Raw genomic sequence first — 26690 nt, forward strand, 5'->3', positions numbered from 1 at the left:
AATATCATCCAAATACACAATGTGTTTGTTTAAATTTCACAACCTTAACATAAAGATACGAAAATTATAATTAAGGGTTATTAGGTACTTTAAAAATCCATAATTCAAAGCTGAAGAGTTTGTTGATTGAAACTACTGTTGGTACCTACCGATTTCAAAAATTATTTTACCATTGAATGTGATCTAGCCTACACCTACTTGTATTATGTATCACGAGCGAATCCGGGGCAGACCGCTGGTACCTACTCTTTAAATGGAAACTTTTAGTACCTACCTACTCTTTGAATGTCATCCTGTTTAACTTTGATTATTACATATTAATTTAAATTTATACTATAAAACCTATTCTCGATGTGCAAAAACAAGGAATTTGAGGGATTTTGTCATAGATATAACTATAAAAAAGTTTAACCGTTGACCTGATTTTTTTTCTTTCTTTTTACTCATAATTGAATTATATTGATTTACGTATCACCGAGTCCAGAAGGGTAAATCCACTGTATACATTAATAATAATGTTGTCATGTTGAATACTAATGTCCCCTTTGATCAGAATTGAAATGAACAGCGGGATACTTGGATGTGTTTTAGGCTGTTAACATATTATATTTTTGGTTAATTAGGTATGGCGCTAATTATAAAGGGATCAATTAAGTTATACCATTATTTAAATGAAGATATCGCTGGTGAGTAAATAACTTTATTTATAAAAATATATTTTAGAAATGTAAAACTGAAAAATTAAGTGTTTTTATAGAAATTAAGGTTCTGTCACGGAATAAAATAGGATCAACATTTAAATTGCGTATAAAATCTACCTTTTTTATTTATTTTTAGATGAAAGGACACGAGACTGGTTCCTAATTGGTTCGCCATGGCCTGCCTTAGCATTAATAATATTCTATTTATTTACTGTATTGAAATGGTTGCCTAACTATATGAAGGACCGACCAGCATACGATCTGCGGAATGTTATAGCAATATATAACGCATTACAGATAGCATTCTGTGCATATGTGGTTTACTATGTGAGTAAATACTAACTTCTTTTTTTATAGTAAACTAGCAGTCCGCCCCGGCTTCGACCGTGGTACATATTTACATTTGCTCTGCGTAAGAACCATCCTCGTACTTCAAGGAATATAATAAAAAAAGAATTATCGGAATCGATTCAGCCGTTCTCGAGTTATGCGCTTACCAACACATTTTGCGATTCATTTTTATATATAAGAAGATAGTAATCAACATGTTCTTCATCAAAAACTATTAAGTCATTAAAAACTTGCAAAATTCCTTTATATAGTTATTTTATAATTAATATTTTTAAGAAATGTTAATATTAGGTACCTAATATATTATCCTTTAATTTAACAATGTGCATTCCTTCAATAAGAGAAATGTTTATTTTAACATTATTATATCAATCCGTGCATTCGTATTTCTTTCTCATTTTTAGAGCCTACGCCTTGGATGGTTAACTAATTACTCCCTGGTTTGCCACCCAGTGGACAACGGACCTCACAGTATTGACTACGCCTGGAAAGTTTGCTACGGATATTTCATTATAAAAGTTATCGATTTGCTTGATACGGTAAGAACTGACATCTTAACCATATGTTATTATCATATTATTGAACACTTACTTAGGTACTTCAATGGCAAAGCGAATCTTGGCCTTTGACACCAAAAGTTTCCAGGTTTAGCGCCTTAGCGTAACGTCGAGTTCCTACTTGAAGAATTTCCAGATTTTTATGGACTTTTTGGACAGCGTAGTCTCTCCAACCGTGGCGAGGTCCATCTGGGCGTTTACAGATCGAATTACTCATATAAACCCCCTTCGCATCGCGATCATTAGCCATACTTTCCAGATGGCCAAAAACCTGATCGCCAATGTAGGCGCTGCGCTTTTGTATCCCCGATATTGTTGTGTTCATGGATAATTAACTAAATTCCAGATTAAACGATTCATTTCAAACTCAAATATTTATTTATTCACCTAGACTCCTTGATTTGCTGGAAAATTTATTTTAATTGCCTGTCTTGTTATTATTTTGAAAATTGGATCTAAAACCATAAGATAGAAGATACATCTCAGAAGCCTTCTAAATTAGTTTAAGTTCTAATAATAATCAATAAACTTTCTAGGTGTTTTTCGTATTAAGAAAGAAACAAAATCAAGTATCATTCCTGCACGTATATCATCACTTTGGTATGGTCGCCGTCGCCTGGGGAATGGTCAAATGGGTGCCAGGTAAATCAAATTTTATTAAATTATTAAAAACAAAACTTTTACTGGTCGTTTGCATGTTTTCTTGACAAACACTGGCTTTAACAAATAACTTTCTCTTCAAAATTTCTGCCACATAATATTGCCCTTAAACAATTCCTTCATTTAAATTGAATAGGTCATTATTAGACCTGAATAAACATAAGATATATAAATAGTATCTATCTTGATCGGCTATAATCCCGTTGAATATTAACAGAATATCATTGTCTTGTTATTGAATTTATTGAGGTACCTACGTTTCTTAGCTTGAAACATCTATACTAATATTATAAAGCTGAAGAGTTTCTTTGTTTGTTTGAACGCGCTAATCTCGGGAACTCCGATCCGATCCGATTTGAAAAATTCTTTCGGTGTTAGATAGCCCATTTATCGAGGAAGGCTATAGGCTATTTACAGCTAGCTACTAATAAATAGTAAATATCCTTCAGTAGGTACCTTTGGTGTTTTTAGTTTTCTCAGTTTTTCATAGCATATTTTAAAAAGGTAAATAGTATCCACGTAAAATAGTCCCTTGTAGCCTCTAGGACACCAAGGGCTCTAGACATTTTAAACTTTTGTATACCTCAAGTGACTAAAAATTGTTCAATAATAATGTAAAGATATCACAAGTTTCTATAATGTTTTATGTGTCGAAAGTAATACAAGTTACCTTTATTCTAACTCGCTAATTCTTTGTAACAATCGAGACTATGGTGTCAAATTCGCTGATTATCACTAAAATTTGAAGATAATCTTATGCAATGATTAATTTTGTATACAACAGGTGGTCATATGACAATGTTGGTTCCTATCAACTCGTTCGTCCACATCGTTATGTACTCGTACTATTTGCTGACGACATGTAACGAATCGTACAAGAAATCTGTTTGGTGGAAGAAACACGTCACACAACTACAAATAGTGAGTACCTATCATTTATTTAAAATGTTTAAAGAATAACAAGAGATATTGGTATAAATTATTTACCATCCCCATTTTATACTCATAGAATTTCTTCGTATTATATCTTGTAAATCTAACGCAATTACTATTATGAATATTTTTGAAATTACGTTATTTTTGTTATGAACTACATATTTATTTATATTTAAAGAGAATCTACAGCTGTATTCTTAAAATAGTCACATAATATATACAATAAGCCATTTACAGATTCTCACGGCTAATTGTTACATATTAAGTAATGTTATTCTACATTAATATGTAAAAATTAGGTACAAAAATGTGAGCGATTACGCACACGAATCACAATATGCCTAAAACCAATACTATATTAACACTTGCTAAATTGTGTTGTTAAATTAATTAAATAACCAATATTGGGCAACTTTTTCAAAAATACGTCTTGGCATTTGCATGCGGTGCGATGTAAACAAGCCACTGTAATTCCATATTAGTTCTGTACCTAACTAATTAATTGGTATCTAATAAATCACTATCACTACATAGTATAAAACAAAGTCGCTTTCTCTGTCCCTATGTCCCTTTGCAGTTTGCACGCTTAAATCTTTGAAACTACGCAACGGATTTTGATGCAGTTTTTTAATAGATAGAGTGATTCAAAAGGAAGGTTTTAGTATATAATTTATTATGTTTTAGACAAAGCGGGCGAAGCCGCGGGCGGAAAGCTAGTGTATTATAATACATTGACACCTTTTTCCCAAAATAAATAGATACGACACGGGTCAAGAACGCGAGGTGTTTTTCCTTGTTACGTATTTTTACGGATAAAAATACGTAACAATTAAAATCAGAATTCGTTGTTATAGAATCGAAAAATTAATGAATTGGAAATTTCCACAATAACATCGATTTTATTTATATGTATTAATGATTAATGATGATATAGCTTTTAGTATATGGTATAACTATTTTTTTTTAGTCCAATGTTCGATTTCTTTTATTTTCAGGTGCAGTTCACAATATTACTGATCCACTTTATCGTCCTCGCAGTGGCACCGGATTGTCCGTTCCCACGACCGCCCGCCTATATCCTCATTCCTCAAAACCTCTTTATGGTTATACTCTTTAGCGATTTCTACTACCGCACTTATATAAAACCTAATAAAGTAAAAAAAGAAAACTGAACGTCTTATAAAGTATAATAAGTTAATAAATTATATTAAATACTATTTTTGAACGACCATTCTTATTCAATATCCTAGCCCTGTACCCAACTGTATACTTGTCTGAAACTCTGAATTGACACAATCAAATATTTTTTTAGTAACGTAATAGAACCGAATCTTAAAAAAAAATCAAGAAAAGAAAAAAAGTCATCACATAAATTATATTTATTGCAATATCGCCCTCATAATTTTCACTTAGTCTAAAAAATTCTTTAAAATACATAATAATTATGTATCATTATTCCTTACGAATATATGTATAGTGATATCAATCAAAACTGTACTTATACTTACATTAATAAAATAGCTCTTTGAGCACGTATGTTAATACGGGGAAAGCTTTAACTTAAACGAGCTAGTAAATTATGCTTAACGAGATCGATGACGTCATTCTGACTAAACGCGTCGATGACAGCCTTTGTCAAACAAAGGCTGCTCGTAGCACCGTCCAATTCTTCGTCGTCTAACGCTCTCTCAGTATTCGCGTATTTACTAAGATTATCCTTCAGTACATTGATGAGATCTACACTCGTTACGGTGGGTGCTATTTCCATATTATTCTCTGGGTTATCGACTAAGCTCTTGAGATCAAATTCCTCTAAGTCCGGCAGCGGACTGTCGTCATCGCGCGTCTTTTGTCTCTTGACACGACGCACTCGTCTCTTCTTATCCATATACGTATTGGCTACTGTTTCCAACTGCAGGAATAATACTGCAAGTGGCGTGTCCACAATGTCATCCTGAAAACAAATGAGCGGTTAATTTTTTAATGTAGTATGCATTTAATAATACTGGTAATACCCTCAAAACCGTCTTCTCAGACACAATCAGTTCAAAAATTTGACATATAAAATTAAAATTTACAAGTGACGACGGCTTCGTCATTGTACAAAGCTTTATTAAAGCTCGGCGGTTTGTCACTTGTTCACTATGACTTAAAATATTATAACAAGCTATTCGTCCCGTTTAAACAGGAAATATATAGTTTAAAAAAAACTCATCAATAACCACTGACTAAGAATTCCTATGATCCGAAAAATGCAAATCATACTATTAATCATATATTTCACACAATCTTCAGTTCGGATGACGTAACGCATCTATATGATGCATATGTCATAGTCACATACAGGGATACTAATGAATATAATCGGAAAGATGACTAATCCTGTATTTATGACACTCTAGTAACTCCTCCGACCTTTACACAAACACCTGCATGTAGTTTCACGGTCAATTAAAATATATTTATAATTCATTAGCACTTCATGCCAGGTAAAATATATGTAGTCATTTCTTGATTCACTGCCAGGTCAGAAATCAATGAAAACTATTTTGTGCATTTTAATTAGCGGCAACATTATTTAATATCATTTAATTATCTTATATATTACTAGCGGTCCGACCCGGCTTCGCCCGTGGTACCTACATGTTTAAACTATCCTATCTCTCAAGTTGGATCGAACTGCACATGGTGTGCGAGTCCATTGAAGACAAACATTGTGACACGAGATTTATATATATTAAGATTTTATGAAATTATTGGGGCATGTGTAGTAAATTAAACTTAAGGTTAAATAAGTGTAGATTATTCCTAGAATTCAAAAGAGATCAAAAAACATAAAACTATTCACTTTATATGATAATTGATAATAACGAAATAACAACACAATAAAACATTAAACACAAAACACATTAAACATAAATTACCTCATTAGGATTGACCAGCATTTTAGCAGTTTCCAACGGCAAATCTTTGCACATTTGGGCAATAAATATTTTAATGAGTGCTTCTGATACATGCGCCGAGGGATCTTTTTCCTGCAAAAAAAAGAAACACTACATTAGTAACTCCTTGTAAGTATGGAAATAAAGAGCAAAATCTACTGGTATAATAAAATCAAAATTAAAATTGTCTGGTAAAATAATCATTGAGTTCTTTTTTTTTTTTCAAGAAAAACAATAAGGCAAGGATTTACACAAATAAGTTTTCTGAGCACATCTTCCTTGTATATTTTCCTCATCATTTATCAATTTCATCAAAAATTGAACTGGACAAAATAAAATTAATTAAAAACATAATAATATTACAATATGAATAGATTTGAAAATAAAATTCCTAGCTGATTTTAGTAAGCTTTATCATTGTTGTTTGATTGACACGCTTTTGTCCAAACTTGCATTCACCAAAATAATACATTATAGTATAATTATTATGTTGTCTTGATGACATAATAAAAAATACTTTTTCAAACTTATAAATCATACACCTTAGTCATACTAAATTGTATCAGAATTGTACTGTTCTAAGTAATGTGTAGTATCAAGTGAAAACATCTACATACATGTGGCAGCCACATATTAAGGGTAATGTTCACTGGGTCAATGTTCTGCACATAATGCCACCATCCCCTTGGCACTAGGAGAGCATCACCTGCAGACAACTCAACCATTCTGCCTCCGGTTAAACCTAGAATAGAATATAAATAATTTATTTGCTATTTTTCACATTCATACTAATATTATAAAGCTGAAGTTTATTTGTTTGAACAGGCTTATCTCAGGAACTACTGGTCCAATTTGAAAAATTATTCAGGGTTAGATAGCCCATTTATCGAGGAAGGCTATATATCATCACACTAAGACCAAAAGGAGCGGAGCAATGCAGGTGAAACCGCGGAACACAGCTAGTCTATAATAATAATGGTATTTCATGGTAATTAATGGTTCAAATTTAAATTGAAAAATAACTTTTGTATTGGATAGTCCATTTATTATATCATGCTATTTGTAATGGGATTAGAGCAGTCATGAAAAACAGGAATGAAAATTTATTTTAGTGTTATGTACACAGATACATACTAATAATATATTTACCATTAAAAACATCCAAACTGTGAGGACAAAAGAAGTTCAATTCACTGTACACACTGGACTCTTCATAGGGCACCCTGGTTGGTTTTAGGCCTCCTGTCTCAGGTGGAAATAGAATCCACCGCTTTCTAAAATATATTACAAGTTTTTATCGGTTATTTACTTAAAAATACTTTAAACAAAAATGTAGAACAGAATGTGTTTGTTAAAGTTTTAAAGAATTCTTTCCAAGTTCTATACAAAAATAAACATTATTTACTCACTTTCCATGCACTTGAGCAATTATGTTGTATCCATAAGTATCCTGGTGTGCAGGAGTGTGTGAACCCTCACTGCCCACCCAGAGGGTTGTATCGGCAGCTCCCTTGTCATACCCAAACTGTTTCCATGATAACTCCTTCAAAACAAAACAGTGTATTATCCATACATTTTCAATTTAAAACAAGAAAATAGGTAATTAACTTAAACACTCACCTTACACAATTCACTGTCGGCATCGAACCATTGATGCAGATATTTGTAATCAAAATACATCCACTCTTTACTAGCAGCCAAGTTGTTGATAAAATTCTTAAATGTCAGTTTTTTAACCTTACATTTTCGCTCCCAACAGGGCTCATCAGATATAAAATCTTTCCGCATACATCTAAAAGGTATTTCTCTATCACCGAAGACGGTGGACCACTTCTCCAAATTCCACTGGCTTAACGACCAGTTACTAACAAAATTACGAAAAACAAGCGGGACAGTCACATTTGTTGTTATATTCCGTACCAATTCCTCATTCAGCGCCGTAGCCATGTCTTCGCATTAACAGTTCGATGCAGTAATTAAACATTCATATAGCATTACTGAATTGTGCAACGGTGCATTACATCATGCACCGATTCTAGACACCGAGCATCACAGAACAACCTCTACGCAAAACGATGAACCAAGCTAAACTACGGTGCAGAACACTGAATAGTGAACACAAAATATCTGATTAATATCCAATAATACCAAATGAACGTGTAAAAGGTTTTGGACCTCACCAAAACAAACGCTTCGCATAAATGCATTTGACAGTTGACATTGATAGATAACTCATAACGTTTATGACAGATGATGACAGTGACGGCAAATTGGAATCGAGCCGCGATCAAAGATTAAAATATAAAATACTACAGTATTGAAAGTTGTGTAATTTATCTTATCTATTATCTTAATAAAAAAAAATGTTATAACTAGACTAAATTCAAGATACCAAACAGCAAACAGTAGACAGAAAGCTTACATATAAAAAAATAATCATCAAAATCAGTACATCCAGTTGAAAGTTCTGAAGTAATAAACACAAAAACAAGTCTAATGGGCGGCTAAAATGTTATCCACTTGTTATAAGTACAAACCAAACGTGGATTTATTTGTTTTATGATACGAAAATATGGCTCAGATTTAAAATAATAATAAAATATTCAGAATAGTTTGTATATATAAATTATTATATTTAAAAAATAATTGTAATTTTTATGGTGGGTACAACTTTATAACTTAGAATAAAGCTACAAATACAAAAAAAAAACATACTCTTAAAAAAATGTTGTGTGGTTTTATGAAACCACGGTAAAAGTGAAACTGTTCGAACGGTTCCGAACACTGCTTTGTGTAGCGCATGTCGCGTGACGGTCGGCTGCCGAGTGCCGAGTAGGTATACCAATTAAGAAAATGTACGTATCCATCTCCAAACTTAATACCTACTTACTATATTTCTAAGGTACAACAAAAATCACTTTAAATACCTATTAACATAAAGATACAAGAATCCAGATCTATTAAATTGAACAGCATAAAAGCTCTGCCTCATTAAAACGCCATGGCGATTGGCGACGTCTTTCCGACTTCCGTCCATCCAAGCAGTACGGAAATGTCCAAATCAGCGACGTTGCCAAACCGTCGCCAAGTGAGTTACGTAGGTACCATAATTTTGAATATTACCTGCTAGCTGGACCATGGCTACGGAGCCAGCAACGTCGCCACGGCGTCTTACTGAGACTTCGGCTAAGTTTGTACGAGCATCAAGCTGCGTACACGCCTGACGTGTGTTGCTAAGATGCGTTGTGTGATTTGTCCTCATTATATACTCGTCCCGACCGACCCGTCACAAGTCTAGTTCAGCTAATCAACCTTAGATCATTAAAACAAATAGATAATACAGTACACAATGATATAAGAAAAACGAAATAAAACTGTCCTCAAGTGTGTTTGTCACAATCTAGACGAAAAAAAGAACGTTACAGCGAAATCGAGCTTATTGGCATTGCTTTAAGGTTTATTGTCAAAACTTACGAAAAGCAAAAAAAAACTTGAGCGATGTCAAGGGACATCCGGATGGAACGAAGTGTTAAGTTAGAGAGAGACAGATAGAGAACCACGCGCACGCCGCACGGCTTAGAGCGTTTTCACATTATCCGATCCGATATCGGATATCGGACGCCGATAGCCGATATCCGATATCGGATACAATTTTCCCTTTCACATTGTCCGATAAAATCCTTCCGATATCATCATGAGTGTTGCCAGAAATTTTTAGAGAAAACTAAACTAAATTGCCAGTTGATAAAAAAAGGTATAATTAAAAAAAATTCAAATGATAGAATATAGATCATAGTTGTACATACACTATAAATAACTACGTAAAAAAAAACAACTTCATAAAAGAAAAGTAAAATGTAAAAAAGATTTGATATCATTAATTACTGCATATTATTTAGATGTGCTATTTATTAAATAGTTTTGATATCGGTCATTTGTATAGTATAATATGTTAGCACATTATAAATTAAATAAATTTATATCAATACCTACTACAACCTAGTATTAGTTATTAGTTAGTTTAGTAACACATATTATGTATCAGTAAATACCTTTCAAAATCTATTAAATGTATTTTTAACCTTTTGACCGCCAGAGCAAAAACGCATCGCCGTGCCCTCCACGCCAAGCCACAAATTCAATGAGATAACCTTGAAAATAGTAGGGATTCCAAAATGTTATCGATAAACATAATAATTCACGTCTGAATATTTGAATAAACAGCTTATAACACAAAAATAATATTTATTTAACCTCATCTCCTACTGTAAAAACTTAAGACCACATTAAATAGCAACTATCAACAAAAAAAATCAACCTTTTGAGATACAAAAATACATATAAAATTGCAGCAAGTTACAGCACTATTCTCTATCAGTTACGCCCCATTGGCATGTATACATGCCAATGGCGCGGGCAACCATCCTTTTTTTTATAATCTCTCGCTTCTGATTAGGGATGTGTAGCTGTATATTATTATAACTTATCGAGTTTATTTATTAAGTTTATATGAACTATAGGTATTATTGTGGAGTGTTTATTTGTAAATATCAAAACAACTATTACCTTTAAATAAAGGGAATTGCATTAAACTACATATTTATTTTCCAATCATTTAGTTTAATACTTGAGTTATTACAAATACTAATTATATGTACCTACATATAATTAGTATTTGTACCTATTTAGGTCAATTACCATATTTTGATATGACATAGCGACAATTTGTATCATAAGAATATTCTAATAAAGGCACTCACACTCTCGGCAATACTCGATAAAATATTTTTACAACTTTCCGCACTTAACAACACGGCACGCGCTTACGACGTCACCAGTCCGACATCTATTCATGTCAATGGCGCAGAAGGGATTGCATATCGATACTGTGCTAGGGATGCGCATGATTGGCGAAAAGGAAAATATTCAAATCAACAATATCCACAATATAGACAATATGGTATTATACCAAAGAATGTAGTATTTACCTTTTTTCTCAGTGACTAAGCTTATATATTTTTTTTGTAGTTATTACAAAAATTAAGCGAATTAGAGTAATTTCGCTGAAATTTTAATGAAGTTACTTGAATATTACACTACATCACTAGTAGGCACGTATACATGTCATTGGCGCGAGAGAACATGCGTTTTTAGCCATTAATTAAGTTATTTTTTGTCATCAAATATTTGAATAACTACTTGGCAATTTTGTTTACTGTGTACAATTATGTAATAACTGGGGATTCAGTTCATAAACTGTATAAATAAAACACGTAAAAGTAAAGGTTTAATATGTTTATTTTGTATTTATCTATGATCTGTTTCTTGGCATGTATAGGTGTCGCTGGCGCACAGGGCACGATTGCGCATGACATCTATAGATGTCATTGGCGTTCAAAAGGTTAACAAGACATACCTAGTCATTTAGTCATTTTTTCACTATATACATTTATAAAAGTTCATGTAGTACCTACTTAGTACCTATGATAAAATTATTAAAGTGATACAATATTTGTTCACATTTTCTATTCTTTTTCTTATTACACTGTAAATAATATTGTCACCCGTTCAAATATATTATATTTTACAATAGGATTGTTGTAATATCCTGTAAGTAAAGATACATAAATTATTTTATTGTCATAAGCAATTACTTTAGAATTAAGAGTTTTCAAATATTCTTTGTTGTTATGTAATTCAAAATAAAAATAAAATCGGTGTGAAATCTCCTCCTTTTTTTGAAGTCGGTTAAAACAAAACACTCAATGACAACAATACAATAAACAGCACAACCACAGAGCACAATAGCTGGGTCCACACCGGCCGATCCAGTGATCCCGCGATCCGCGATCCAGGATCGCGGAGCATGGATCGTGGATCATGTTAGGCCGATCCACTTTAAAAACTTGCGATCCAAAATATGCGCTCCAAGTGATCCTAAGGCGATCCGTGATTCAGCCAGTCTAACTCTTGTACGATATGGAGTCACACGTACAACGGCGGCGTCTTGCCGTTGCAGCAGTAACTTTTATTATACTGAAATGTTTGCGCAAAAAATAAAAAAAAAAAAAATCGACGGTTTTGGGTGAAACAACTTTACAAAAATCGATTGGAATCTGGGACTCAGCTGTACGCAGAGTTAGTTTCAGATGAAGTGGAACACAATTTTGCAAGAATGAATGCTATTCAATTTGAAATATTCGACTTTCTGAGATGTCCATGGTGAGGTGGATCGCGCGATCCAAAACAACCGTCCACACCGCGCGCATCACGCAACTGAGGCACCTTTGAAGCGGGTACAAAAACCGCCCGCTAACGGATCGCACGAGGTAGGGATCGCGCGCGGCAAAACGCGTGCATGGATCGCGCGCGGCACGTCCACACCGCCCGCATCTTTGGATCGCGCGCCTGCCGCGCGCGATCGGATCGCGGTGGATCGGCCGGTGTGGACCCAGCTAATCAACATCCGAGTAGGAGGAGGAGCGAGGCAGAATTAGATAAAATAAAGATGATAGACACTAATGTTTTCGAAGATAGATATTTGAATTTAAGAACGCAATACATTTTTGTTTAAAGTTCGGTCGCGGAGCAGAAGGAATTTCGTACAATGACCTCTTTACCTACTGACAGTGGTCACAAACATTTTTGAATGAAGTGCAGTTTACATGAAATATTTGGAGGAGAAAATGTTTTTTTACTAATTTATTAAATAAATGTCCTTTATTCATTTACAATACTTATTAGTTAGTTACATTTTAACTTTTTCAATAACCACGATATATTAAATAAAAAAAAGTGTGCGTGTACATACATAAGAAATGAAACTTCTTTAATAACCTTATTTTTCAAAAAATAATTTACTATGTACAATATTACAGAAATACGTTAGTCTAACACGCGATTTCGACTTAGGCGGATTTTGATTGGACATAAAGAGTTTGAGGCTTATTCTTATAAATTTTGAATTCACAAAATCATAATTGAACACCTGACACCAATCAAGCAAACACAAACCTTACGCTCTCAGGTTAAAGGTTCACAATCCCTAAGGACGGCGGTCATTGCACCTGTGCGAGCAAGACACATTATTTTTACAAGGGAGTGACAGTGACAGGTAATAACAGGTTAATGTACGAAATTCTTCCTGCTCCGCGACCGGACTTTACTTCAGTTCAGCCAATTGCCGCATATTTTAATACGGCAAATAAAAATACCTGCCGTATAAATCGTATTTTAAATGCCTATAAATACTTAAATGTGTGTTTTCTTAATAAAAAAAGGTTTCTTTTAATGGAAAGGGTTTTAGGTTAAAAGCAAAGAATTTTTTTAAAGATTGAGTGCCCTATAAGACTGAAAATTCACAAACTAGTGCTTTTTTGCTGTTGGTATACTGCCTTTTCGAAAATTGAGTTGGCAACACTGAACATTATCGTCCGATAGCCACTGGGAATATCGGTGTCGGCTCCGATATCCGATATCGGACCGGACAATGTGAAAGACAGGTACATATTTCATACATTTTACTTCCCTCCGATATCGGATATCGGCTATCGGCTTCCGATATCCGATATCGGATCGGATAATGTGAAAACGCTCTTACAACTCTAGCAAAAAGTGTCGTGACAACTTTTCGTAAGAATTTTTTCCGTCTAGCCCCCTTTCACAACGCGCGATAAGGAACTTCGTTCCAAATGCTAAGACTATTCTGCGGCAAAATAAATTAAACCTTATCACTTTGAATTAAAGTCAGATTTACAACGCACCAAAAGTCCACCCAGAGTAGACTTTCGGTGAAGACATTTTTTATCACTGATTGTATAGCTAGTTGTTAATAATGATCAAAGTTACCAACATTATGACGTATATGTGTACATTAATATTAAAGCGCGGGTCGATGTGCGATGGCCTTCACAATTTTTTTCTCCCACTTTATCGCAAATCAACGCGCATCCATGTCGATTGAAAATTTTCAGATGGCAATATTGATATTGTAATATTGCCATCTGAAAAATCTAACACTCTTCTCACATAGCAAGAAGGAAATTTCTTAAAGCTTACAATATCAATAAGTTTAAAAAAAATATTAATACAAAATACAATATGTTGCTTATGTCCATTACATAAGAAAGTGTAACAATAAAATTATATTGTTCATGTGATATTGTCTTTGTTGTAATATTTTAAAAGATCATGACTTCTTAAGCATTCTATGGCTCGCTGCTCCCAATTTCCATTATTTACAACACGTGGGCTTGGATGCATCAAATACACAACCTGTAATCATTCAGATTTTTTATAACAAAATTTAAAAAGATATGCTTCAGCCTTCACTTAAAGCCAAAAGTAGTGTAAACCACATATAATGTTGACGCTGAGCAATATTATGGTTCAGATAAGTTTCTCATTACAAGCCTGGAAGCATAAACCAAAGACAAAATATATAGAAAATAACTAAAATTACAATGGCAACATTAAAAAGAACAAAAATATAAATTTTAAAGTAGATGTATGTGAATATTTAGTCATATCTTCTTGCCATGAAGAAAAAAAAAAAGATTGAAGTACAATACCTTAATATTATGAAGAGCATATTGACTTATTGTCTTTTGGGCTCTAGTTAGACAAAATCTTCCAATAGCAACAATAGTTTCAACTTCATACAATCTTATCACATCTGCTAATACACGGTCTCCCATACTATACAGAGGTTCCATATCAGACACCTGGAAAAAGCAGTAAAAGAAAATACATAAATTAAAGACATTGGTAAAAAAAATATTATTTTTAACACACTACCTAACATTTTAACTTACTTTAAAGTCTGCTGGTGTTATATTACATCCTTTACCATTCATCCATTGCTGATTAATATAGTTATACACAAAACTAGTTTTGAAAAAGTTTTCTGGTACACCGCATAACTTATTAAATAGTCCCCAAAATCTTTTACCACTGATCTATAAAAATATAAAAAAGTACATTTGTTATTAAAAATAAAATTTTATAAAATAGAGCAATTAATTTATAAATAACGAAGTCTACATAAATAAATAGAAATAGAACAATACTGTCAGTTTGTGACTACCTCAGTCCTGGTGCATTTAAAGCCATTAACAGGGCGGGCTTCATTTTCATTAAGAGGTTTTTGCACAGGTCCTTCAATTCCCAGCCAATCACGTACAGATGACACTTCTCCAAATGGAACCTGTTCAACATATTTTTATATATTACCTACATAATAATTTCTAATTAACTAGATCTCACTATTTTTTTAATTAAAATACACACGCCAGTTTGAGACATTCCCCAAGGGCCCGGATTCATGCCAAAAAACATTATTTTCTTTTTAGTATTGCAATATTTTTTTACATACATTCTGAAAGTATATTCAGCATAAACAGTAGGATTGTATACATGTTTTATAGTTGCAGGAAGCTTAAAATTTTCGAGTAACTCATTATAATTCTCAATAATTCTAATAAAATCGTCAGATATTTCTTTCTCTTCTTCAAACGTGAAAAACGCCGATACTACTTCCATTAGTAAAACTATTGCCTAATTAAATTTATAAAAGTAATAATAATTAAAGTTATCTGAATAAAGATTTCATATTTAAAATCATCCCAAATTGAATGGTTATATAAAATGTTTTTAATTTTGTTTAGAGGCTTTGTTTATTTTCTTTGTTTACCACATTGTTTACAACTAAACGTACATAGTATTTGTATTCTCTTTGACAACTGATTGATTCACAGAAAATATATACTCTGGATTTAATTTAATTGATTACAGACAATTACAGATTAACCATAGATTAAAGAGTAAAATATACTGTGTTTTAGCGCCAAATGTCAATGCTTGACAGAATTTTTGTCCACGTATCCAACTTTTTTTGAAGTGAAACTTCTTTATCGGGGTTGGAGAAAAATTTAGTGTTACATTTTTGCGTTACGCCGTACGCGTGACATTTTTGCGTGACATTTTTAAGGTCATAAAGAAGTTTCACTTCTTACGTGTGTACTCTAGTACACGCATACATTTTTTTTAACCTATTGCATATTCAATCGCGGGCCTTGAGCGCGGGGACCGAATCCAAAAATTCCGTAACGAAAAAACCTCACGCTCCCCACTCCGACGGGCTCGGAGGTGTGGCTTGAAGGCATGCTATGCAATAGCTTTAGCGCGGCCGCGGCAGTCCCCGAGTGCCACACGTCTTTTTTTTCTTAAAGAAATGATCTCCCACTGCGGATTGCTTAGAAACTAGAAAATAGGCGATCTGTGAAGGGTAGTCCACTTCACAGTACCAAAACAAACTCTAGGTGCACTCTGCCTTTTTTACTTATCTCTTTCCATTTTATCACAATATACAGATACATACAGTAAGGAAACTTCATACAAAATGTTCGAAATGGCTCCCCCCCATCAAGCGTGTTTACATCCACAGATTTTGAATATAGTATGGAAAAAAGTTTAAAGTGATGTCAATTCACATTAAATAAATATCGATTGTTTCAGTTTATAGCCCTTTCAATAAATATAATATTTGTAAATACCATATCTGACTACAAGTTAAAAAGAGACTATTTTTTAATTTCTATAGATATGGCAGTATGAGTTTTATATTACGTTGACATATTTTCTATCAAAATGATAGCTACAAATAGTACCTATTAGGAGTCCAGACTCCAGTCTGTTTAAAGATCGCATCTATTTTTTACGCAATCTAGAAGAGCACGAAAATATAAAAAAAGGAAACCTTAAAAAAGTCTTGTTTAAATTTATGTGCATAATTACGTAAATATTAGGGAAGAAAAAGATAGATATTATAATTTCTATTGTATTTTTATCGATACGTGGCGTCTCCACTTTGTCAAGCACTAAGCCTGTCAAACTATTTTCTTTTTCTTCCTAAAACAAAAAGGTAGAGGTTCTATGCTCGTATAATAATAATTTTAATTTATTTTTGCATATTTTGTGTTTTTTAATTTAATTTAATTTATCGTTATAAAAATAATTTAGTAGGTATACCTACATACAAGTATTGTAAATTCTGGTTAAAAATAATTATTGAATATATTATGTATAATACAAATATCAAGCATTATAAATAATTAAGGTACATTAAATAGCCTTCGGCGTCCATAACAAAACTAGATTTCGAAATATAGCACTGATAAAAACGTATTTACTTTTACAAGCTGTATTAATTCGGATTGTTTCTTCTTGTAAATTCATATTTAGGCTATTCCTCTGAGGGCTACACCATTTTTGTATTTTAATCTCCAAATTACCACAAAATCAACTGTGAAAAAAAGCAAACAGAAATATACAGGCCGAATTGATAACATTCTCCTTTATTTTTCAAGTCGGTTAAATATCAAAAAGTAACAGCCCTATGGGCGTATTCAGAAAGAAAGCTTGAAACTTATAAGCGCTTATAAGCGCTTATCGGCGCTTATAAGCGCTGGTAACCCGCGCAGGAAAATATATGAACATGCGCTTATAAGCGCTGATCGGCGCCGACAAGTTTGTTGAAACTTGTTGGAACTTGTCGGCGCCGATCAGCGCTTATAAGCGCATGTTCATATATTTTCCTGCGCGGGTTACCAGCGCTTATAAGCGCCGATAAACGCTTATAAGCGCTTATAAGTTTCAAGCTTTCTTTCTGAATACGCCCTATAGCTATACGTCATAATTTCATGGGGGGGGTCTTAGTTTCCTGTATGTACGTAGTATATATCTGTCAACTGTGATTTTATGTAGGTACATTTGACTAAGCTAGTCAAAAGCTAGAACAGACTGTGATGTAGTTATCTGTGATACTGACACGACCCGACGTTGACACATGGTTGACACTTGTGACTTGACTCACCGGTGGGCGGTGACATTAATTATTTCATTACTTGCTGTGTCATTTCAATTTTCATCTTTGATTTTCATTTCATGCCTTGCCTTCATGGATTAGAGCGGATTAGAGCCTTTAATAGAAAATTGTGTTGACAGTTGACACTGCATACTTATAGTTGAATAGATGTTTCCCGTATCTATTAGATTATATTTTTCATCAAGATCTGTTTAAAATTAAGAAGTATTTCTATAAAATTATATATCTGTCTAATATTATGATGGTCGACTTTATGGATCAAGCTCTTAATTTAGGAAGAGAAGCTTTGGAAGCCAACGAAGTTCCAGTGGGATGCGTATTTACGCTGAATGGAGAAATTATTGCTGAATCTAGAAATACAGTAAATGAAACCCGAAATCCTACTAGACATGCAGAAATAAACTGTATAGATAAGGCTACAAATTATTGTCAACAAAAAAATCTTCAGAAAAGCTTAGTTTTCGAACAAATAGTTGTTTATGTTACTGTAGAACCTTGTATTATGTGTGCTGCTGCATTAAAAAAGTTAAAAGTTAAAGAAGTAATATATGGCTGTGCAAATGACAGGTTTGGTGGTAAAACAGTTCTCAATGTAGGTGAAATTTATGAGAATGGTTTCAAACTAACTGAACACAGCAAAGGAGATCAAGCTATGCTTTTATTGAAACAGTTTTACAAGGGCACTAATCCTCATGCACCTGAATCCAAAGTTAAGAAAAAAAAGTAATTACATATGTATGGAAGAAATTGGATACATTTTAGAAACATTAAATAATCCCTCTCCTATGTACATTCTTATCATTATTTAAAAAACCCTGGTGATGTTATAAGTCTTAATTTAAAATTAATTGAAGATTCAATGGAAGAACCACACCCGTCCTTGGTGCACAAATTACAACTTAAATTAAATAGGTAAATGGTGAATAAAGACATCAAATGTAATTTAGCAACATAATCAGTTTATTCCTCTTTATTAAAATCTATTTCTTTTAATATTGAGTAGTTTATAAGCATTTTTTTAAATAATGTTATACAATTAGACATACATCTAGTTATTGTAGCAAGATATAATTAAGTTTAATATGAAATGTTATTCCTCAACAAATACCAATGCATATGTATGCAACATCTAAGACCTTTTATATAATAATATATTGTGCACCATTCTACCAATACATGCAAAATCTACATTTATTAGAATGTTACAAACTGCCTAAAATCATAATTTTGGTATCATATAAACTTAATAGAAATGTAGAAGTAACAATATTTTAATTTATACACAACAATCACAACATATATTATTATCTATATCTATTTACATAAAATTATACTGCACAAATATAAAAGTGAGATCCATACTTGGAATATTTTATTGTTATTTTACAGTTAGACCCTCAAAATATTTATTGAATGAAATGTTTTATGATGTGTAGAATTCATGTTTTTTGTCTAACAATGGCATATTAATGTGGTTTATAACAAATAAATTAAAATGGACATCAAAAAATGTCAACTATATCTAATGAGATCTCACAATTACATTCTTACAGTTTACACTACCAAAGTCCATAAAATAAATCATATTTCTAAAAGATTTTAACTTACAGAGTTTAACTTTTTGAAATTAAAAAAAAATTGAATTGAAATAAAATTTAAGGGGCCTATTATAATTGCTAGCTTATAATTAAATTGTGTAGTTTAAAATGATCATGTGAATTCTAAATACACAAGATCAGAATTAAGTTGTGCAATAATGAGATATATTATGTATGTATTATGATTACAACTAAACAGATTACAGTCTGAAGATTGGATTGTAACTAGGGATTTATGTGTCAAGAATAGATTAAAAATACCTATTCTGTGGGTTTATGAAATCCGTTAACAAGTGGCTGTTCACAGTGAACATTGTCAGAGTCATCATCCCCATTCATATGTACTGCTGGTTCTATGCCATTATTAATGGTATTATCAACATCATGCTCTGGACTTGAACAGCTGGAACTACTGCAACTATCTGAACTAGATGAACTATCACTTTCTGAATCCTCACTGGTATTCTGGGCCTGGTGCTGGTAATGTTCATTTTCAGCTTTCAACTTCTCATTTGCTTGCTCAAGTTCATTAATTCTCTCTTCTTGTTGCTTCAAGCGTTGCAAGATGTCAGACATTGATTGCTCTTCTGTCGGACCTGGTAAAAGTGACCCTACAGAGGCATCCTTCTCAAGTAGTCCATTGCTTTTGTCAGAAGGCACTTCTTTGTCTGGAATGGCAGCAGTTTTCTCCTCTTCATTATCCCTTGCTTTGTAACGTTCAGTCCTTTTTAGAAGGGTATCATACTTTGCTTCCAAAAGGAGATATTCTTCAATGAGTTCATTTTTGGACATATTCGACAACCTTTCACACTGTGCATCCTCGTAAACACTAGAAAATTCCTTTGTTAAATATTCTTCCTCATCTTCTGGTAATGAAAAAAAGTAATTTTCTTCTGAATCAACGCTAAAACTGGAGTCACGAGTACGAGCCGATGGTGTTCGGAAGATATTAAAATTATTCTCCGGTTCTGGTTTGTGGATTTCCATTAGAAACTGATTGTTATTAAAGGGTGCCTGGGTTTTAGCCAAGACAATTTTACGATATCGCTTATTTCTTTTACAATTACTTCGGACTTCATTTTTTCTTCTTTCTTGCCAAGAAATCTTCAGATACGGTTTCATTATTTGCCGCTTTGTTTTTCCGCGACGTCTCTTTTTTTTAACGTTGCCGTCTGATTTAGGTTTTGTTATGCTTATAATAGAGGGCGCTTCTATCAAAACCAGAGATCGCGTCGGATCGCCATCTTTTATTTCGGATATGTTATTTACATCCATTTATATTTCGTAAACCAAATTAATGCAATAAATATAGTCAATTTACCAAAACAAATCCCACAACTACTCACGAAATCGAAGTCTTCACAAATATACTGTATGAATTTAGGATAAAACACCAAATCTCACAGAAACCTGTTCACTAATAAACACTACAATACACGACTTCGCCATATTTGACTTTTATCAAAAGTCTAAACAATTTTACAGCGCGAAGGAGCCTCCAGCGTAGGTACCTATTTGCACGTATGACATAATACAAATTTATTGCCATCTCCATCCCATCCACTTCCCACCCTAAAGACAATTAGTATTGCCAATCTTATAAAAATATACAGTAGCGGTACCGTGTATAGTTTAAAACGATGGTTTCAATTATATTTTTGTAAATAACTAAATGCTAGTCATAGAATCATATCGAGATAAGACCCATCTTTACTTTTTTTTTAATCTTAATTAATATTGCTCTAATATTATTTAGCTGAAGATGTGGCTGAAGGTTTTTTTAATTTTACTTGTATTTGTGGAGTATTCTTATTTTATGAGTATTATATAAAAAAGAATATAAACTCTATAGGTATATGTTATTAACATGTAACAAGGAGTTGTAAAACGACCCTGAGTATTTTTCCACATAAGAGTTGAGTAAAAATCTACTCTAAAATTGTCTCAAAATTATAATAGTGCATAATAATTTTTTTCTGTATTATTTTGTATTCATTGATAGTTTACTGTTAAGTGTATCGGTAAACGTACAAATTCACACTTTTCTTAGCTTATTTATCGATTTTAATAATAAATATTATCCCGCAATGTTATCGGTTATAGATAAGGCAATCATATTAATTTTACGTTTCTAGAAATGACTTGTTTAAAAAGCAATTTGTTGCATCATCCTAACAAAAAGTTGATTGCATTGGAAAAAGATTTCGGTTAATTTGTAATAGACTGCTGAAATCCCCAGTTCTGTTGACATGACAAATAAGGACTTGTATCCATGGTTATGAATAAATCATTTAAAAAAAAGGGTGAATTGACAAAATGACACTGACAAATTAATAGTAAAATTGTTGACAAAAGCGATAATATTGATATCTAAATAATAGGAAAAGATTAGCAAATAACAAATAAAATATAAATTTATTTGTTTGAACGTTTTAATTTAATACTCGTAGAAAGCTAACTGCATTCTATTTTATAATTTTTAATTACGAACAATATTGTTTTATTAGAAATTCTACATAATACGATGGCAGATGATATCGTTTTCGAGTTATTGCATTCTGAAATAATTAATTATGCACTTGAACAAACAAAAGATACTAGTAATAAGGTTTGTTGTGTTCGATAAAAATTTATTGTATGTGATTTGAACTCTTAGATAATATTATGAATGTTTGCTTATAGGAAACTGATCTATCAGTAGTGGAGTATATAGGTTTTGCAGCTGGTTATAAAATTATGGAACGATTAACAAGAGAATGGCCGAGATTCAAGGATGAACTAGATACTATGAAATTTATATGCACAGATTTTTGGACATGTATATACAAAAAGCAGATAGATAATTTACGCACAAATCACCAGGGTGTATATGTGTTACAAGATAATGCATTCCGATTTTTAACAAACTTTTCTAATGGTCACCAATACTTGGAATATGCTCCAAGAGTAAGAATATTTTATTATTAATCTTATAAATGACTTATATTTAATTTTTGCTTGATTAAGATTCATTGGTAGAATCAAACTTGTGAAAAATTAAGATTTACCTATGTTTTGAAAAGTATAATAATAGTAGTTTTATATTATAATAACTTTATAGCATTGTAATTATTTTAGATTCTGAAGAAAATACAAGTAATGTTATATTTAACTTTTCAGTATGTGGCATATACATGTGGACTTTTAAGGGGAGGACTTGCAAATCTTTGCATTAACAGTGTGGTGACAGCCGAAGTTCAAACTATGCCTTCATGTAAATTCCATATTCATGTGCAGAGAACCTAAATACATTCAATGCATCTATTATATTATATGTAATATATATTATCATATTTTATTTCAATAAATATTTATCATACGCAATAGTGTTATTTGCATTGATGATATACTTTATTTAATTTACAGTAGAAACTTGATTTCAGTAGAACACCGATTTTTCGAATTAATTGGGTCCGGGGTCAATTTGGATAATTAAATTTTGGATAACTGGACGTAATGGAAAAACGAAGTATCACACATAATATGTATTTTAAACTTTATTAAGCGAAATTTGTAACTTTATTAAGTAGTGTCTTGCCTCTAGCTTTCAACAATAACCATTGAAGATGTCTGGTCTCCAATGAATTCCAACTTGTTACATCAAAACAGAACAAAAATTACAAAATTACTTGGTTTTAATTTTTAATATTATGCTTAGGGCCCATTCGGATATAAATTGGCAATTCGGATAATCTGCGTTCTACTGTATTTGGATTTTGATTACACAGTTCCACAATTATCTGGATTACCAACCACTATCAAAAATATTAGTAAACTTGCTGTTACCCTTGACCACACCCCGGACACTCCATACAAAATTATTGTTTTGACAGTCACACTGTAGAGACTGCAAATGTGTGTGTTAACGTTTTGTGGTTGGCACATTTGTGACTAGCGTAAAAAAAAATTCGCGTTTTTCTGATGAAATACATCGGTAAACAGCACAATATTAACCATTTTCTACGAAAAACGATAATCACAAATCCAAAATAATAAAATTACTTTAAGTCAATTTGATTAATGTTGTCAATCTTCGTTGCTTATCGTCCTTGTAGAAAAATGTGGATCATTTTTAGACTGATCGTGCGAGGTGAGGTAAGTGTTTAATTCATGTTCTTTTTAACATATATGTGAACCAGCTGATTGATGAACTCAGCAAGACTGGTATCGGGTGTTCTATCGATGGACTAACTATAAATAATCTTAGTTACGCGGATGATATGGTCTTGCTGAGTCCATCAATTAGTGCTCTCAGGCAGCTCATTAAAATTTGTGAGTCATATGCAGCTTCTCATGGTCTAGTATATAATGTAAAAAAATGCGAACTTCTTGTGTTTAAAAGTAAGGGAGTCCCTGTACATGACATACCACCTGTGTATATTAATGGCAGTCCTCTTAAACAAGTAGGAGAGTTTAAATATCTAGGGCATATTGTGACAGAAGATATGAATGATATACAAGATATTGAGAGGGAGCGTAGGGCATTGGCAGTCCGCTGCAATATGCTTGCACGGAAATTTGCTCGTTGTTCTCCGCAGGTTAAAATTACTTTATTTAAGGCGTACTGTCAAACATTTTATACTTGCAGTCTATGGCTATCTTTTACGCGGCGGGCTTACAATGTCCTACGTGTACAATATAATAATGGCTTCAGAGTACTGTTGGGGCTTCCGCGCTTCTGTAGCGCGTCTCAGATGTTTGCAAATTGCCAGACCGACGATTTTTACGCGATAATGAGAAAAAGAGCAGCATCTATGATGATAGACCGGGAGATACTGACACAAAATTTCGAGTCATTTGTAACAGGATGGCGGTTCTACAGGGGTCTTAGTACGCAATGACAAAAAGAAAAACGATGGTGTGAACACTGGTACCGGCGGCTTAGTCGCGTGGGCGTTAGTCGAACTCGTCGTAAAAATAGCGAAAGTCAAACGATTTGTAACACAAAAAATTTAGAATTTACCGATAGCCCATAAAAAAGAAGTAGGCGGTAGTGTCATGTCATACTTTTCCGGTGTGACTTACAGCCCGCCATACCGACGCAAATGTGTTGATTTTAAAAAAAACAATTCAACCATTTGTACCAAGCTAACTTTTGCACAGGTAACCATCGTCGTGTAGCCATTTACGAAAATCACCATACCATACTTTTCGGACGATTCCAAATGGTCGCCATACCGCCGAAAATCTGCAAAAATTTTTTTTTTCGCCAAACTTTTTGTACCAGTATTGCATTTGGATTTTTGGAGAGTATTTGATAAAATGTGACCATAATTATATTTGCCATACTTCTAGTAGGGGGAAAAAGTGCTGCCATACTTCATAAATAAATTTATTATTAATTTATAGAAGTGAAGATTTCTACCACCTAGATCTTTGAAATTTTGTATTTATATTTGTTGAACCTCAAACTTATAGGAAAGATTAATGCCATACTGTTATAAATCGTTCAAAATACGAATAAAATCATACAATAAAAAAAAATCTTATACACATTCGCCACCTCCCACAGGTATGGCATTATCACACTTCTATTTATAATCATTCAGGAGTTGTTGAAAAAAAAATTTAGGGTGTTACAAATGGTTCGGCAAAAAAAAAATTTGCAGATTTTCGGCGGTATGGCGACCATTTGGAATCGTCCGAAAAGTATGGCATGGCGATTTTCGTAAATGGCTGCACGACGATGGTTACCTGTGCAAAAGTTAGCCTGGTACAAATGGTTGAATTGTTTTTTTTTAATCAACACATTCGCGTCGGTATGGCGGGCTGTAAGTCACACCGGAAAAGTATGGCATGACACTACCGCCTACTTCTTTTTTATGGGCTATCGGTAAATTCTAAAATTTTTGTGTTACAAATCGTTTGACTTCGCTATTTTTCCGACAAGTTCGACTAACGCCCACGCGACTAAGCCGCCGGTACCAGCGTTCACACCATCGTTTTTCTTTTTGTCATTGCGTACTAAGACCCCTGTAGAACCGCCATCCTGTTACAAATGACTCGAAATTTTCTGTCAGTATCTCCCGGTCTATGAGGAGAATGCGTGAGAGTTCCAATGGTATTCTGAAGACATTAATTGAGAAAGTAGACGGTCCATTCCTTAAGCGGTGGGCAAATTTACATCTTATGCAATATAATTATGATAATGGATAATTTGGATAATTTTTAATGGTTTTAATCTTGTTTTTTAATTGTATGATTTTAATTTGTATGGAATTTTAATTTTATAATTTTATGTATTACTAACATAGTTTGTAAGATTAATGTATACTAACACAAATATGGATAAATATCTGGAAATAAAAATATATTATTATTATATTATTAATTTTGGCGGGAGGCAGAGAGTGTCCCTTCTGTAGCGTTTAGCTAATATTATGTATTCTGTGCCTTGACTGTATCTACATAGTCAAAGGAAATTCTAATGAGATGTTTCACCATGTTTAAAGGTAGCCTACATAAACCCTAGCCTCACTATTTTTATATCATAAAATTGTGGCAATGTGAAAGTTGGACAGTACAAGGAGCTTCCAGAGGAAGGAATTTCCGTCAAGTGTGGCGAAGGCCTAAGGGTATGGGACACACACAGATGCCACAGATGCCACAGATGCCGTACAAAATCAAATGATCAAATTTACCCCGGCAACTGTCGAAAAATAAAAATAAATTCCGACTTTGTGGACCACCATTTTTGTATGGCATCTGTGTCATACTATTTCTATACTGCTTTTAAGCCATTATTCCGCAACGCCGTACAAAAATCATGGAGACAAGAGGAGAAAACCTCTACCTGAACTTTCGAATTCTCATCTGCACTCAGGTGGACAGCTTACGAGTGACGTCATAGTGCTGAATCTTATTATTTTATGCTCTTATATCATTCTAGATAGGTCAGGTGGTGGGTCAAATGACCCATAATTTTTTCAACATGGGCCTGTAGTCTATAATAAACATTGAGTTATACGTAGTAATAATAATAGTTCAATGGGAATAAATTTAATACTCTTATCCAACTTCAC

The 26690-nt window shown here is 33.0% G+C and overlaps 6 protein-coding genes across 6 annotated transcripts; 3 read left to right on the plus strand and 3 right to left on the minus strand.

Annotated features, from left to right (window-relative positions):
• The first annotated feature begins 571 nt into the window (after nt 1–571).
• On the plus strand, nt 572–4478 carry LOC149900581 (very long chain fatty acid elongase AAEL008004-like). The gene is made up of 6 exons (XM_090112328.1): nt 572–686; nt 838–1028; nt 1457–1591; nt 2146–2251; nt 3054–3190; nt 4201–4478. Exons 1-6 carry the CDS (start codon nt 626–628, stop codon nt 4375–4377), a joined length of 807 nt encoding a protein of 268 aa, XP_089968454.1. The 5' UTR covers nt 572–625; the 3' UTR covers nt 4378–4478.
• Nucleotides 4479–4566: 88 nt separating this feature from the next.
• On the minus strand, nt 4567–8377 carry HSPBAP1 (HSPB1 associated protein 1). The gene is made up of 6 exons (XM_090112326.1): nt 7768–8377; nt 7557–7690; nt 7297–7421; nt 6765–6889; nt 6130–6240; nt 4567–5159 (listed from the first exon to the last, which is right to left on the minus strand). Exons 1-6 carry the CDS (start codon nt 8092–8094, stop codon nt 4761–4763), a joined length of 1221 nt encoding a protein of 406 aa, XP_089968452.1. The 5' UTR covers nt 8095–8377; the 3' UTR covers nt 4567–4760.
• Nucleotides 8378–13748: 5371 nt separating this feature from the next.
• On the minus strand, nt 13749–15873 carry Smug (Single-strand-selective monofunctional uracil-DNA glycosylase). Its single transcript, XM_090112295.1, has 5 exons — nt 15436–15873; nt 15233–15352; nt 14961–15104; nt 14718–14870; nt 13749–14421 (listed from the first exon to the last, which is right to left on the minus strand). Exons 1-5 carry the CDS (start codon nt 15685–15687, stop codon nt 14299–14301), a joined length of 792 nt encoding a protein of 263 aa, XP_089968421.1. The 5' UTR covers nt 15688–15873; the 3' UTR covers nt 13749–14298.
• A 2258-nt stretch (nt 15874–18131) lies between these two features.
• LOC149900584 (tRNA-specific adenosine-34 deaminase catalytic subunit ADAT2) lies at nt 18132–18864 on the plus strand. The gene has a single exon (XM_090112342.1). The coding sequence runs from the start codon at nt 18270–18272 to the stop codon at nt 18756–18758; it is 489 nt and encodes a 162-aa protein (XP_089968468.1). The 5' UTR covers nt 18132–18269; the 3' UTR covers nt 18759–18864.
• Nucleotides 18865–18970: 106 nt separating this feature from the next.
• On the minus strand, nt 18971–21152 carry LOC149900585 (uncharacterized). Its single transcript, XM_090112341.1, has one exon. It carries the CDS (start codon nt 20902–20904, stop codon nt 19891–19893), a length of 1014 nt encoding a protein of 337 aa, XP_089968467.1. The 5' UTR covers nt 20905–21152; the 3' UTR covers nt 18971–19890.
• A 795-nt stretch (nt 21153–21947) lies between these two features.
• Trs33 (trafficking protein particle complex subunit Trs33) lies at nt 21948–22992 on the plus strand. Its single transcript, XM_090112531.1, has 3 exons — nt 21948–22237; nt 22312–22575; nt 22789–22992. The coding sequence occupies exons 1-3, from the start codon at nt 22154–22156 to the stop codon at nt 22912–22914; spliced, it is 474 nt and encodes a 157-aa protein (XP_089968657.1). The 5' UTR covers nt 21948–22153; the 3' UTR covers nt 22915–22992.
• Nucleotides 22993–26690: the final 3698 nt, after the last annotated feature.

The sequence above is a fragment of the Colias eurytheme genome, chromosome 18 (genome assembly GCF_061535395.1).
Source record: "Colias eurytheme isolate Ceu_HAF_F1 chromosome 18, ilColEury1 Martin Lab GWU primary, whole genome shotgun sequence".
NCBI classification, from domain to species: domain Eukaryota; kingdom Metazoa; phylum Arthropoda; class Insecta; order Lepidoptera; family Pieridae; genus Colias; species Colias eurytheme.

What these genes read in the sequence shown, in the direction of transcription:
- LOC149900581 (XM_090112328.1), top strand. Translation starts at nt 626, where the DNA reads ATGGCGCTAATTATAAAGGGATCAATTAAGTTATACCATTATTTAAAT. An exon ending in AATGGTCAAATGGGTGCCAG is followed by an intron (nt 2,252 to 3,053) that starts GTAAATCAAATT and finishes TGTATACAACAG; the next exon opens with GTGGTCATATGACAATGTTG. An exon ending in ACGTCACACAACTACAAATA is followed by an intron (nt 3,191 to 4,200) that starts GTGAGTACCTAT and finishes TTTTATTTTCAG; the next exon opens with GTGCAGTTCACAATATTACT.
- HSPBAP1 (XM_090112326.1), bottom strand. Translation starts at nt 8,094, where the DNA reads ATGGCTACGGCGCTGAATGAGGAATTGGTACGGAATATAACAACAAAT. An exon ending in CAGTTTGGATGTTTTTAATG is followed by an intron (nt 6,890 to 7,296) that starts GTAAATATATTA and finishes ATTCTATTCTAG; the next exon opens with GTTTAACCGGAGGCAGAATG. An exon ending in TTAATATGTGGCTGCCACAT is followed by an intron (nt 6,241 to 6,764) that starts GTATGTAGATGT and finishes TTTTTTTTGCAG; the next exon opens with GAAAAAGATCCCTCGGCGCA.
- Smug (XM_090112295.1), bottom strand. Translation starts at nt 15,687, where the DNA reads ATGGAAGTAGTATCGGCGTTTTTCACGTTTGAAGAAGAGAAAGAAATA. An exon ending in GGGGAATGTCTCAAACTGGC is followed by an intron (nt 15,353 to 15,435) that starts GTGTGTATTTTA and finishes TATGTTGAACAG; the next exon opens with GTTCCATTTGGAGAAGTGTC. An exon ending in TAACACCAGCAGACTTTAAA is followed by an intron (nt 14,871 to 14,960) that starts GTAAGTTAAAAT and finishes TGCTTTTTCCAG; the next exon opens with GTGTCTGATATGGAACCTCT.
- LOC149900584 (XM_090112342.1), top strand. Translation starts at nt 18,270, where the DNA reads ATGATGGTCGACTTTATGGATCAAGCTCTTAATTTAGGAAGAGAAGCT.
- LOC149900585 (XM_090112341.1), bottom strand. Translation starts at nt 20,904, where the DNA reads ATGGATGTAAATAACATATCCGAAATAAAAGATGGCGATCCGACGCGA.
- Trs33 (XM_090112531.1), top strand. Translation starts at nt 22,154, where the DNA reads ATGGCAGATGATATCGTTTTCGAGTTATTGCATTCTGAAATAATTAAT. An exon ending in CAAAAGATACTAGTAATAAG is followed by an intron (nt 22,238 to 22,311) that starts GTTTGTTGTGTT and finishes GTTTGCTTATAG; the next exon opens with GAAACTGATCTATCAGTAGT. An exon ending in ACTTGGAATATGCTCCAAGA is followed by an intron (nt 22,576 to 22,788) that starts GTAAGAATATTT and finishes TTAACTTTTCAG; the next exon opens with TATGTGGCATATACATGTGG.